General features: G+C 42.9%; 1 protein-coding gene across 3 annotated transcripts in view; it reads left to right on the top strand.

The window, feature by feature from the left end:
* Positions 1-15,056, top strand: part of PACS1 (phosphofurin acidic cluster sorting protein 1) — a 128,231-nt gene that overhangs the window by 90,700 nt on the left and 22,475 nt on the right. For all 3 annotated transcript variants that reach the window (XM_070488206.1, XM_070488207.1, XM_070488209.1), the window contains exons 3-7: positions 8,957-9,046; positions 9,753-9,878; positions 13,122-13,266; positions 13,536-13,627; positions 13,723-13,803. In XM_070488206.1, coding sequence (XP_070344307.1) covers positions 8,957-9,046; positions 9,753-9,878; positions 13,122-13,266; positions 13,536-13,627; positions 13,723-13,803 — 534 coding nt within the window. The remainder of the gene's footprint in view (positions 1-8,956; positions 9,047-9,752; positions 9,879-13,121; positions 13,267-13,535; positions 13,628-13,722; positions 13,804-15,056) is intronic.

Consider the following 15,056-nt stretch of genomic DNA (forward strand, 5'->3'; position numbering starts at 1 on the left):
ATAATTCCTCCCAATTCTGTAAAACGTCGCCAGACACTATGGGTTGAAAAAACAAGTGTGGGACAGTGATGTGCAAGTGGAAACTCTCAGTGTCTTTTTCTCCTTTCCTGACTTTGCACCCTGTTTCTAGGTCACAGGCAGTGTTCCAGTTTTCAGGAATTGTTTCCTATGCTAAAAGCTGTTGCTTTCCAATGCAAACACTGTTGGTGTGGCTTTGAAAGTTCCCTGCTGCTTTTGCCATCCCCACAGTTAAATGCCTTTGCCAAAAGAAATAATTTCTTTTATTTCCTGATTAAATATTTAATATTCTTTAAAATTTAAAATTATACCCAAAACTACAAATATCCTGAATTTTTTATTGCTTTGTTTCCAAGCAGCTGAAAGTAATTACAGATGTTCTCATATTGATTTATCCAGACACTTATTTATTCACTCACACAATAAATATTTATTGAACACCTATTATATATTGTTCTAGGCACAGGGGATACAACCGGGAACAAGACAGACCAAAATCCCTGCCTTTAAGGATCTTTCCAGGCCAGTAGAGCAGCAGTTCTCAAAATGAGGTCTGCAGACCCTGGGCTCCCTAAGACCCTTTCAGGGGATACATGAGGTCACAGTGGTTTTCAAGATAGCACGGTAGCATTATTTGCCCTTTCCACCGTGTTGACATTTGCGTTGAAGGCACAAGAGCGGTGGTGGAGAGAACAGCTGGTCCTTAGCACAAATCAAGGCAGTTGCACAGAATGTACCAGTAGTCATTATATTGTTTACAGACTCAAAGGAAAAAGGAAAAAGCCAGTTTTGCTTAAGAGTGTCCTTGAAGAAGCAGTAAAAATTGTTAACTTATTGTGTCTCTGGATACAATAAGCCCTGGAGTACTTGTCTTTTTAATATTCTGTCTGATGAGATGGGAAATTTGCATAAAGCACTTCTTCCTAGCAAAGGATACTGCTGTCTCGAGGACGAGCGCTTTGCGAGTGAGTTGTGCATTAAAGTAGCTGCTTTTTTCATGGAACACCATTTTTACTTGAAAGAAGGACTTACAGACAAACTTGTTATTCAGACTCAGCTATTTTCTTGAAAATGAATGTGTGAGCATGTCACTTCAAGGGAAACAACTGAGAATATCTTTGGCCAATTAGAAATAAAATTTGAGCTTTCCAGTGGAAATTAGAATTTTGGAAAACTTATCTCTGTCCCTGTAAGCTTAACAGCTTTCCAATTCCTAAAGACTTTAACTGAAGAGATCGGTGGTGATAGTAACGATTAGGATTGTTTTTACTGTATAACGAAATGTGTAACATTTGAAAGCTTTGACTAACTCAGTGAACCAATATTTTCCAAATGACCAATGTGTGAGGCTACAGAATTATGCTGGGCAAATTCATTCAAAGAACAAAGTAGACCAATGGATTGGATTTTATTTTTAACTTTTTATTTTGCAATAATTTTAAATTTACCGAAGAGATGCAGGAGTAGCATGTAGAGTTTCCGTATACCCCTCACCCAGTTTCTCCCGGTGTTAACATCTTTCTTAACCATGGGACGTTTATCAAAACTGGGAAATTATCACTGGTACTATGCTGTTAACTAAATTGCAGACTTTGTTCAGATTTGCCAGTTTTTCCACCGATGTCCTTGTTTTGTTAATTGATTGGATTTTAATATATAACAGAGTATAAAAGCCTTATTGAGATGGTTTCAAATTCTACTTTGCTAACTTACTAACCTTTAAGAGACTACCACTTGTAGAGTTTTGGTGTAGTATCGGAGAAGAATATTTCACAATTATCTGAAAAGGCTGTTAAAAAGCTCCTCCTTTTTCTAACTTCATATCTCTTTGAGTTTGGATTTTTTTCATGTACCCAACCAAAACAGTATTTTGCAGCATACTGAATACAGAAACAGGTATGAGAATCCAGCTGTCTCCTATTAAGCCAGACATTAAAGAGATCTGCAGAAATGTAAAAGTATCCCGTCTCCCTCATACACTGCTGACGGAGGTGCAAAATGGTGCAGCCACTTTGGAAAACAGTCTGGCAAAAGATTAAACATAGAGTTACCATATGACCCAGCAGTTCCACTCCTAAATATTACCCGAGAGACATGAAAATATGTCCACACAAAGTTTTGCACACTTTGTTCTTGGGAGCTTAATAGCTAAAAAGTGGAAACAACTCGAGTCCATTGACTGATGAATGAATAAATAAAAAGTAGTATATCCAGGGGCTGGCCCCGTGGCCGAGTGGTTAAGTTCGCGCGCTCCGCTGCAGGCGGCCCAGTGTTTCGTTGGTTTGAATCCTGGGCGCGGACATGGCACCGCTCATCAAACCACGCTGAGGCAGCATCCCACATACCACAACTAGAAGGACCTACAACGAAGAATATACAACTATGTACCGGGGGGGGGGCTTTGGGGAGAAAAAGGAAAAAATAAAATCTTTAAAAAAAAAAAAAAGTAGCATATCCATACAGTGGAGTATTATTTGTTAATAAAAAAGGATAAAATACATCTATGCTACAACATTGGTGAACCTTGAAAACATTATGCTAAATGAAAGAAGCCAATCACAAAAGATTTCATTTATGTGAAATGTCCAGAACAGGCAAATCTGTACAGTCAGAGAGTAAATGAGTGGCTGCCTAGGGCTGGAGGTGAGGTGACTGGGAGTTTGGTAGGGTGACAGCTAAAGAATATGGGGTTTCTCTTTGGCGTGATGAAAATCTTCTAAAATTGATTGTGTTGATAGTTGCACAACTCTGAATATACTGAAAGCCATTGAACTGTACGCTTTAAATTGGCGAATTGTATGGTGTTTGAATTATATCCCAATAAAGCTGTTATAAAAAAAAACTGTGCCATCTTCTTACTAAATTGTTTTTGTTTTGGAAAAGATATTTTTCATAGAAAGTATTTTTATGTAAACACATAAGTTTATTATGGTTATTTTTAAATGCATTAATACATATTTTTAAAATCTCAGTTTTCATTCCTAATATGGTAAATATTGATAGAATCACCTACGTAAACAAAAAATTGGGAGATCTTCAGTAATTTTTAAGAGTATAAAAAGATCCTGAGATTGAAAAGTTTAAGAATCAATGTAGTAGTAGGAAAGAGATAATAAACATAATAGATAAGAAAATTATATACAAGTTTTCCTTGAAATCTAACTCATTCTTGAAAACTTGTTAGATGGCAGAAGCCTATCTCCCATTATTTAAATGGGCAAAATAACAATCCATTCTCAGACATCCACAACCTCAGCTTATTTCCTCAAATATCACTACAGCACTCTTAAATATGTATGTGACAATCCATCAAGAATTTTTTATTTAAAAAAGAGACATTTAAAACACCAGTAACCTAATTTTTCATGCATTAATACTCATTAATGAATATTTTTGTGTGCTGTGAGTAATGATACTGTAGTATCAGATATAAATTGTTTTGCTTCTATACTGCAAATGAAGATATACTGTCATAGAGATTAAAAATGATATGTAAAGAGACCAAAGATCGTTTTGAAATTGGACCCAAGTTGGTAGTGCCCCAGGCACTTGGAAGAAGCAAATACTGGGACCGTGAAGGGCTAAATCTTTGGAGAAGGGAGGGAAAGATGAGAACAGTAATGCACCATGCCTTAAAGAATGAACCAGCTGTGGCCCCGGGACTGCACTGAAATGTGTGCATCCCGTTACCTGCACATGCAGATTCGTCTTAACAAGCTTGCAATGCAGACAGTGCAGTTGGGACAGAAGATTTACAGATATCTATAGCACATATTTGGATAGTGAGAGTTCAAATAATGAGGGCTGCTGCTATTGGAAGGTGACATGTCCTATGGGGAAATAAATAAAATAAGATAAAGAGATTGGAGCGTGCCAGACGTGGAGGAAGTTATAAATTGTATGTGGTGGTCAGGGTAGGCCTTATTGAGAAGATGACGTTTACACAAAGACTTTGAAGGGGGGCCGACCTAGTGGCTGAGTGGTTAAGTTCGCAAGCTCTGCTTCGACAGGGTTTTGCCCGTTCGGATCCTGCGCGCGGATGTGGTACCGCTCATTAAGCCACGCTGAGGTGGCATGTCACATGCCACAACTAGAAGGACTCATAACTAAAAATATATAGCTATGTACCGGGGGGCTTTGGGAGAAAAAGGAAAAATAAAATCTTTAAAAAAAAAAAAAAAGACTTTGAAGGAGGTGAGGGAGGGAGTCATGCAAATATCTGGAGGAAGAGCGTTCCAGGCGGAAGGAAAAGCCAAGGCAAGGCCCTCAGGCGGGAACGTGTCTGGCACGTGTGACAGAATCAGGAGGAAGGAGGGGAGGCCAGTGAGGCTGGAGAGGAGTGGAGGAGGAGAAGAGGTCAAAGAGGTGGGGAGGCGGGATGTGCGTAGCTAATTTAAGGTCTCTGGCTTTCATTCTGCGTGAATTGGAGAATTTTGAACAGAGACGTGATAGAATCACTCTGGCTGTTGTGTGGAGAATAGACTGTAGGCAGGAAAGAGGAATTAGGAAGACCAGTTAGTTAATAGGCTACGACACTGATTCTGACAAGAGATGAGGGTGGTGCCAGAGTTTTGGCTTAAGCAACAGGTAGGGTGGAATTAAGTGAGATGGGGAAGACTGTGGGTGAAGCAGATTTGGAGGGAAAGATCCAAAATTCAGCTTATTATATTGTATTTGAGATGCCTATTAAACATTCAAGAGGAGTTGTTGAATATGTGAGTTTAGAGTTCAGGAGAGAGGTCTAAGGTAGAGAGAAATTGGAGAGTCATCAACATATTTGAGACCATAAGGTTGGATGAGATAACTAGGAGTGTAGTGAATGAATATAGAGATGAGAGCAGATCTAAGGATTGCGACCCCAGGCACTCCAACATTAGGAAGTTGGGAGGAGAGAAAGGACCTGGAATGGAGACCAAGAAAGCAGCTGGAGGGTAAGAGGAGATCCATGAGAGTGTGGTGTTCTGGGAGCCAAATGAAGGACATGTTGATGGAAGTAGAGAGTGATCAGCTCTGTCAAAGCTGCAGATGAGTCAGGGAAGATGGGAACAGATCATCAGATTCCTCAAAGTCGAGGTTATTTAAGACCTTGTCAATGGCAGTTTTGGTGGAATGGTGGAGATAGGAAGGCTGACTGGAATTTTAAGAGAAAATGAGAGAAAACTTCAAGAGAGCAAAAATAGGCAACTCTTGAGTTTGCTATAAAGGGAAGACGAGATATGGGGTGGTAGCCAGCAGGTCATGTGGGGACAGGAGAAGTTTTTTGGGTTTTGTCTGTGTGTGTGTGAGAGAGAGAGAAAGGTTGTCACTGAGCTAACACCTGTGCCAATCTTCCTCTGTTTTGTGTGGGACGCTGGCAACACCATGGCTTGACGAGTGGTGCTGGGTCTGCAGCCAGAATCTGAACCTGCGAACCCTGGGCTACCAAAGCAGAGTGTGTGAACTTAACCTCTGCTCCACCAGGCTGGCCCCTGCTTTTTTTAAATGAGAGGAATAATAGCATGTTTGCTAATGGAAATGATCCATTTGTAGTAGAGATCCATTTGGAGAAATGATCCCTTATGTAGGAAAGGAAAGAATGGCCAGAACAGCATCTTTCTGGGTGAGAAGGGATGAGATCTGGTGCCTAAGTGGTTGATTTGGATGAGAGCAGGGCGGTTCATCTGTGTAACAGGAGGAAAGAGGGGATGGTACAAATGTGGTAAATAAGTAAGTGTGGTGGGAGTTGTGGGACCTCTTTTCGTATTGCTTCAATTTTCTCAGCAGGTAGGAATCAATGTTATCAGCTTAGAGTGAGGGGAGGGGTAAGCTGATGTTGGAGGTTTGGGGAAAAACGAGAAGATGTGAAACCATCATCTAATAGAGTGGGACAGTGAAAGAACTTGGGAAAGTATAGTATGATTGCCAGGCAGCATTGCAGGCCCTCTTAAGATCTGAGGTCATAAATTTAAAGTCAGAACAGTTAGACTGAGATTCTCTCCGGGCATGTTCACCCAGGGCAGGTGGATTTAAAAGGGTTGTAATTTACCAAGTGAGTATGGCGGAACAGTAGCAGGGCAGAGGAGTTAAGGGTGGATGCAAGGACGTGTTTATCAAGATTGATTATGGCATGTAAGCTGGGTAAGGAGGAAAGGGGATGGCAAGGGTGAGAGGAAGAGTGAACCAATGAGCAGATCCCTGGATTGTAGGCGCTGGTGGCTTTGAAGGATTATATGATTGTTGGCAAACCAGAGAGAACGAGCTGGGAAGATAGGAGGCGTAATCAGAGAGTAGGATGTTTGAAGCTGAGATTAGGTGTTGGTTGTAATTGTTGGTAATGATGAGGTCCAGAGTACAATCGTGTGAGTGGCTAAGACAAGTGTGACGACAAGATCACTGGAAGAGAGGAATTCTGGGATTTAGAGGCCAGGATGTTGGAAAGAGTGTATGACTGGAGTAGTGTTGGGGAGAGAAACAGTGAGTGAGGAGCTAAAGTCAGGAAATGAGCAGGAATGACTGGCAGTTACAGATGACAACAGCAGCAAGAAAGAGAGGATAATATAAACTGATGACATCTCTTCAAAATGGGGAGTTTTAAGGAGGTGGAAGGGAGAATATTCTAGACCTGGTGATGAGAGGACACCTGTCCCACCTCCAAGCCCAGTGGCTGTGGGTTGTAGGAGAGAAGTAGCACCATTTGAGAGGGCTCCCCAGAAAGCAGTGTCTTCGCGGGGGTCAGGTTTCAGAGCAGCATTTCTCAACAGCGGCCCTGTTGACGTTTGGGGCCAGATCATTCTGTTGTGGAGTGTGTCCTGTGCGTCATAGGATGGTCAGCAACAACCCTGGCCTCTGCCCTCTAGAAATCTCTCACACCCACACCACTTGTAACAACCAAAAATATCTCTAAATATTGTCAATGTCTCCTACCCCCTGGTATATATAACTGCTGGAAATAAACCACATTTTAGACTCTCCCAGCATTTCTGAGATTCATTTTATAGAGATTTCTTAAATCAAGAGAGCCCAAATAGAGTCAGGTGAAAACTTTGTCAAGATTTTTGTTTGTAATAGAGCTTACTACAAAAAGCGTTATCTAACAGATGAGGCAAAGTTTCCTTTATTACTTTTAATTGGTATAATACAATGTTCTAATTACAAAGCCATTGTGAAATGTTGTATTTAGGAGATTTTCCTTCTGCATCAAACAAATTTGCACTTTATAAAAACAGAAATTAGAAATGTATAAGAAGCCTAAATGTGAAAATTAAAATTTCTAAAGGAAAACATAACAGAATATCCGCACAACCTTGGAGTAGGCACAGATATCCTAGATAGGACCCAGAACGCAGTAACCATAAAAGAAATAATAATGTTGACCTGATCAAAATTAAATACCTCATCAAAAGACGCATTAAGAAAATGAATAGGCAAGAAAATATTTACAACACATATATCTGACATGACTTGTATAAATAAAAAAACTCTCACAACTCAGTAACAAGATAACCTGGCCAAAAAAGTTTGGTCAGGCACTTAATAAGTAGAAATTTTAAAATGACCAATAAACTGATAAAAAGGTGCTCACTGTTATTAGTGGTCAGGGAAATGCAAATTGCAGCCATACTGATGTTCCACTGCACGTACCCATTAGCATCCATGAGTCCAGGGCTGACCCCGCCAAGTGCTGGGGAAGATGTGGAGCAACTGGGGCTCCCGTACACGGCTGCTGGGCTGGAAAGTGGTACCAACACTTTGGAAGTCGGTCTAACAGTTTCTCATAAAGTTAAACATTTGTCTACCCTAAGACCCAGCAATTCCTCTCCTAGGTCTTTGCCTAAGAAAAAGCAAAACACGTTCACCCAGACTTGTACAAGGATGACAGCTTTAGCCATAATGGCCAAAAACTAGAAATGACCCAAATGTGAACGTTTAGCAACAGAATGGGTAAACAAAGTGTGGTATATTCACAGAATAGAATTCTACTCAGCAGGAATAAACTATTGATACATGCGACAACCTGTATGAACCTCAGCCACGTTATGTTGGGCAAAAGAAGCCCAACTGAAGTGGTACGTATGATATGATTCCGTTTTTATGGAATTTTAGAACAGACAAAACGGATCTATGGTGAAAGAAAACACAACAGTGCTTGCCTCTGAGAGTGGTGCAGGAATGACCGGGAGACATCACAAGGGATTTTTCTGGAGTGATAGAAATGTTCTACGTCTTGATACAGATGTGGGTCACGCGGTGTCTGCATTATCAGTTCATCCATCTGTGTCCTGGAGATCTGGGCATTTCACCACTGTGTTTAAATTGCGGCTCAATTTTTTAGAGAAAGTAGTTTATACAAATTTACTGGCATTCCTCAGGCTGATCTCTTCTTACAGTTTAGGAATAGTTTAGCCCAACTTTATTTTCTTAAGAGCTGAAAACATTGGGGTGTCTAACCCAGTGTTAGGTTGAAAAGGAAGGGGCTGAAAGGAAAGGTTCCTGGAAAAAAAGTTATATCTAAACTGAGACCGGAAGGGCAGTTGGTTAGCTGTGTACCAAAGCGTGAAGGAGCACCCAAGAGGAGACAAAAAGCGTGTGAGAAGACCCAAAGGCAAGACAGTGCAGCTGAAGTGTCATTACAGAGGAAAAGGGAGGCTGGGCTGAGCCTGGGGCCGTGTTTCCACCCCTCGGGGTGCTGATACCTGCCTGCCTCATCCTCAGGACAGTTGGGAGAACTCAAATGCAAAAACAAATCATTTTTACATGAAAACCCTTTATAAACATGCAGCATTAAACATACAAAATCATATCTATGGTGGTGGCTTAATTCTAACAAGTATGACAAAGACTGATGAAATATTTGGACTGGTAGGGATATTTGTAGAGTTTAAAAGTTGTTTGCAGACAAAGCATTTCCCTTGGTCTGATTTTTGGTGACAGTTTTGACTTATTTTTTTCTTGGTTTCAGGGTTCCAAAAGAATTCTTCGCTCCAACGAAATCATCCTTCCAGCTAGTGGCCTGGTGGAAACAGAGCTCCAGTTGACCTTCTCCCTTCAGGTGAGAGTCTCCTCAGTCTCAGGTGGCTAAGATGCCATAGCCCAGTGAACTAAAGTCACCCGGTGAATTCAGCCCAGTGAATTAGCCATAGCAGGAATAAAGTAAAGTCACCCACAGCTTTTATGCCCAGCCTGGAGGGCCAGAGCAATCACACAGCGAGCCACAGTCAGGAGGCTGAGACCCAGGTAGGATGCTGAAAAGTGCATCACTTCTCATTCTTCTTTCCCATTTCCTTTGATAAGGCTGTTGGCCCCACCCGTCCTACCACGCTCAGCCCCGTCACCTCTCTTTAGGAATGCACAGCACACACTCCAGCAGAGTGCGCCCCTTCAGTCTCATTTTGCCCCCGTATTGTGATCTCCATCCCTTCCCTTCTCCTCCTTATCCTTCTAGTATGTCTGTCTCTCATCATAATCCCAGAAGCCCAAATTGAAGCACATGGAGGAAACACTAGATCACATGGCAAGGAAAGAGGCAGCTTTCTGAACGTGTGTGGACCACAGAGCTGGGGAGTGGAAGCCAAGCACCGAGCCGAATCACACCCTCAGCAGCAACTTAAGGATATTCCCTTCACCCCCTGAGCACCTCCTTGAATAGACAGGAGACAGTGAAGACAGAAAGATTGTGCATTCTCTAGCGGGACTAGAGCCCACCAATGGACCCAGTTGCTTATTGACCACGCTTGACTCTGTTTTATGCTCGGCAGTACCCTCATTTCCTGAAGAGAGATGCCAACAAGCTGCAGATCATGTTGCAAAGGAGAAAGCGTTACAAGAACCGGACCATCTTGGGCTACAAGACCCTGGCCGTGGGCCTCATCAACATGGCAGAGGTGAGAGGAGCACAGTCTCAGCCTGTAAGTCAGAGAGCCTGAGAGAGTTGAACCCAGCAAACGATTTTCCCAGCCTGCTGGCTGTCTGTTTTATTTTATTTTACAAGTTAATTCTTTTATTGGAAATTTAGGGTATACCTCTTTTTATCAAGTACTTTCTCCCTCACAAAAAGTTTTTCTTTAATTTTTAAAAAATTTTCAAACTTAGGGAAAAGTTGTCGGAATAGTATGAAGAATCCCCATATGCCTCCACCCAGATTCTTCGGTGTTAATGTGTTACCGCACTTGCCTTCTCTGTCTCTAGATTTCATGCATATTATTTTCTTTTCTGAACCATTGAGAGTAAGTTGCAGACATGATGCCCCATTACACGTTAATACTACACTATGTTAATTTCCTAAATAAGAATACTCTCCAGGGCTGGCCCTGTGGCCAAGTGGTTAAGTTCACGTGCTCCGCTTCGGTGCCCAGGGTTTTGCTGGTTCAGATCCTGGGTGCAGACATGGCACCGCTCATCCAGCCATGTGCAGTCAGCATCCCACATGCCACAACCAGAGGCGCTCACAGCTAGAATATACAACTGTGTACAGGGGTGGGGGTGGGGGGTGCTTTGGGGAGAAGAAGAAGAAAAAAAAAACAGATTGGCAACAGATGTTAGCTCAGGTGCCAATCTTTAAAAAAAAGAAAGAAAAGAAACCTTCTGTCCGTAATTTAAAAAAAAAAAAAAGAATACTCTCCTATGTAAGCACCATGCCACCAAAAGATCAGAACGTTAACATTGCTGTAAGATTACCATCTGACCTCAGTCACCATTCAGACTGTGCCAAGTGTCGAGTGTCTCCATGATGTCTTTACAGGCCCACGATTGAATCTGGGATTACGTCTTGCATTTAGTTGTCATATCTCTTTAGTCTCCTTCAATCTGCAACAGTCCCTCAGATTTTCCTTGTCTTTCATGCTCTTGACTTTTTTTTTTTTTTTTTTTTTTTTTGCTGAGGAAGATTCACCCTGAGTTAACATCTGTTGCCAATCTTCCTCTTTTTGCTTGAAGAAGATCTGCCCTGAGCTAACATCCATGCCAGTCTTCTTCTATTTTGTCTGTGGGTCGCCGCCACAGCATGGCCACCAACAAGTGCTCTATGTCCCTGCCCAGGAACCAAACCTGGGCCACTGAAGCGGAATGCGCCAAACTTAACCACTAGGCCACGGGCGGGCCCCCCTTGACATTTTTTAAGAGTACAGGTCTGTTACCACTTTATTGAATGTTCCTCAGTTTGGGTTTGTCCGATGTTTTCTGAAGATTAGATTCAGCTTATACATTTTTGGCAGAATTACCACAGAAGTAATACCATGTTCTTCTCAGTGCAACATAGGCAGCACTCCACGTTGATTTGTTTCATCGCTGGGTGAGGTTGACTTTCATTGCTTAGTTAAGGTGGTGTCTGCCAGGATTTCCAATAGAAAGTTAGTAAATATTTTGTACTTACCAATGAAAAAATATTTTATAGGAAAATGTTTTGAGACTATATAACAGTACTTTCCTCCTCCTATCTTCACCAACTAGTTTTAGCATCTGTGATTCTTGGGCTGAATCACTGATTGATGCTTGCCACACAGTGAGTTTCTTTTCCTTTCTTTTCTTTTCTTTATTTTAGTGAGGAAGATTGGCCCTGAACTAACATCTGTTGCCAATCTTCTGTTTTTTCCCCCCTCCTTGAAGCCCCACTACATAGTCGTTTTTCCTAGTTGTAAGTCATTGTAGTTCCTCTGTGTGGGACGCTGCCACAGCATGGCTTGATGAGCAGTGCCTTGTCTGCGCCCAGGATCCAAACTGGTGAGCTCCAGGCCACTGAAGAGGAGAACACAAACTTAACCACTTGGCCACTGCGCTGGCCCCGTCCACAGTGAATTTCTAATCTCACCATTCCTTCTATATTTGTTAGTTGGCTTTTGGTTGTAAGACAGAGCTCTCCCTTCTTCCCTACTTACTAATTGATTCATTTATTTGTATCAGTTATGGACCTATGGATTCCTGTTTAATTCAGTGGGGTTTAATCTGTTACTGTCATTTTTTTGGCTTGATGTTCAAATTATCTCAAATTTGGCCAGTGGGAGCCCCTTCAAACTGGTTCCTATATCCTTTTTGATATGTCCTATCACTCTTTACATACTTCTTTACTTTCTGGTACAAAATATTACAGGCTCATCTTGTATTTCCCCTGACGCAGCCTTGGAATGAACTGGTTCTCTTAAGAGCCCTGGTTCGTTTTAGTGGAGAATGGTATTTAGAAACCAAGATGTGGGTACTAGGAGTGCTCACTCTCCAACTGGGGTGTCATTGCTTCTACTCCCTCTCAGCTGACAGAGCTAGGAAACGTACGTGTGTGTGTGTATATGTGTGTGTGCATATGCACTCATATATTCATACACATCATATCTGTTTCCATATCTATATCTATCTGATCATGAGCTCACATCCAGTCAATTCCAATCCAGCACCATTGGGCTTATTCTAGCCTTCCCCTTTCCATATTTCTAATTCCCTTCTCCATCAGTTAGAAACCAGGCTCCCATTATCCTCAGTGCATTTGCTCATTTGTGCACTTCCCATATATGTCAGGCAAATCCTCTCAGTCCTGACAAAGGGGAAAAAGAAAGGGGCCACAAGTCAGTTTCAAAACTCATTTCTGTGCTTTAGTACATTAAATAGGGGAAATTTTGTGGCCATACGTGAGATAGTCCCAGCCCATCCTCCTCTCGTCTTCTAGTTTTGTATCAGTGTGAGGGACTGGCGGGAGTGAAGTAGTGCGGATGCCGCGTTTTGCCAGCTGTGTCAAGCCCTTCTGCTTTCTCATGTACTGTAGGTCCTTTTCCTCATTGCCAGGCACACAGGTGACCACCATCCGCAGGCCGGCCCCACCTAGCCTGGCAAACTAGTTTCTCTGTGAAGGCCTTAAACTAAAATGGAGTCCTAGAGATTAGCAGTCGTTTTCAATCTCAGGCCTTGATTTTCGTCTTTAAACGCATGGCCTGACTCGTGGCCGGCACTTCTGGAGACAGTTTCACAGTAAGATCTTGGAGGCAATAGAACAGTCGGCATGGATTTGGAAGGTCGTGAGAAAGAAAATGCATCAGCAGAATGCCCTTTCCACTGGCATGCATATCTGTTTGGGTTTATGAAAATGGACAACTCAGTGGATCTCTCCGTAGTAAGGCGTTTCCACTGCCGCTCTGTCATCCTAGGTGATGCAGCATCCTAACGAGGGCGCTCTGGTGCTCGGCCTGCACAGCAACGTGAAGGATGTCTCTGTGCCTGTGGCAGAAATAAAGATCTACTCCCTCTCCAGCCAGCCCATTGACCACGAAGGAATCAAATCCAAGCTGTCTGGTAAGATGAATGCAGAGGCCCTGCAGGTCAAGAGGGAGCTCGTCACCTGATCTCCATCCTGGCGGAGCTGAACCAGGCAATGCCTAAAATCTTCCTAGGAAAGAGAAGTTAGAGATCCCTGAAAACGAAACATAGCCTGCCATGGCCCGGGCCCTCTCCTCTGCTCCAGCTGTGTTTCGCCCGAGCAGAGCCATGATTCCAGCCGATCAAAGTCTCTTAGGCCACATCTTCCCATTTTGAAGTTATCTTACTAAGGTGTCTGTTTCCAGATCGTTCTCCTGATATTGACAATTATTCTGAGGAAGAGGAGGAGAGTTTCTCATCAGAACAGGAAGGCAGTGATGATCCATTGCACGGGCAGGTAACTTCCCACAGCCCCTCACAGGAAGTGTCTGAGAAGGAATTCAAGACCTTCCCGGGGTTTCCCAACCTCGTTCTCTCCCCCCTCCCACTTAGGACCTGTTCTATGAAGATGAGGATCTGCGCAAAGTAAAGAAGACCCGGAGGAAACTCACCTCCACCTCTGCCATCACCAGGGTGAGCCACAGAGGTCTGGGGACTGTTTAGCTGAGACTTTCCATTTGGGGGTAGGATGGGAGCTTTTTAAAATTCTGCACGTGGCCGCCCTCAAGGTTCTGGTAACACCCCTGTGTATGTCCGCCACCACCTAATTGAGAATCACTGTCGCAGAGAACCAGTGTCACCAATAGGGCTGTGTTATGTTCTTCAGGTTATCTCAGGATAGAAGAAAGGTTGAAAAACCTTGTTTTAGCCTTCGGAACAGATAATGCTTCCTCAGGGAACAGAACACCTCAGACACCCTACCTTCCCTCTCCAGGTGCTTACTTCAGATGACCTGCTGTCCACTGCGTAGATAAATCCAGTCCTCTCTTGGCCTATTACCATTTTTAATCATTTGTTGAATTTACCCAGAAATAATAGGCTAGTGCTTGGAACTGTGGGTTTGCTAAGGTTTAATTGCATTAGATATAGTTCCTGCCTCAATGGATCCATAACCTTAGAGACCAAATGCCTTTGGATTGTGTCCCCTGCATAAGATTTCCTCGAGAGTCACTATTTTTGGTGAAATTAGAGTTCTGGACTGAGACACTTAGTACCTGAATTTTTGGGGTAATTTTGAATGATTTTGGAGTTCCTGTGCCAAAGTGTGGGAGAGTCAAAAGTGCTAGGAGCTTTTTGGAAGAGAAATTCACGGCTTCATTTTTCCCTGGAGACATCCTGATTCTCTCTAGTGCAGGGCTAGCCTAGGGACCCCAAGAGCAGAGAGTCCCGTCACCATCAGGAGGGAAAGAAATGTAGGCCAGACCTTCCGATGAGGTCTGGCATTCCCCCATGAAACAATGCTGTCATCTCCCCAATCATCCTTAGGGATCACGGGGCTTCAATGTAAATCCTCAAGACTCTGGCCTTGATTTCCCCCATTGAATAATGACCAGAGAGTGTGAGAACTGTTTCATTGTCCTGAGGTATCTAATCCTTGACAGGCTCTCCAAAATAGCCAGGTAAGGCGTGTCACCAGAGCCCCAAATGCCTCACCGCCATTGTGCTCTGGTCAGGGGGGTAGGCTGGATGACCACCCTCTGTTGTAGCTCCTTCTACTAAGTTTTTCTTTTTCCTGCTCTGTAACCACAGAGAGGCCCCACCTTCTTCCCATAGTGTGTCCCCTGGAGCTTTGTGAATCACCCCTTCCTGTCATCTCCCCCACAGCTTCACTCAGTTATATGACCAGAGTTCGGCGCTTCTATTAATATCCACTCCCCTGAAGACTT

The sequence above is a fragment of the Equus asinus genome, chromosome 17, assembly GCF_041296235.1.
Source record: "Equus asinus isolate D_3611 breed Donkey chromosome 17, EquAss-T2T_v2, whole genome shotgun sequence".
Classification (NCBI taxonomy): Eukaryota; Metazoa; Chordata; class Mammalia; order Perissodactyla; family Equidae; genus Equus; species Equus asinus.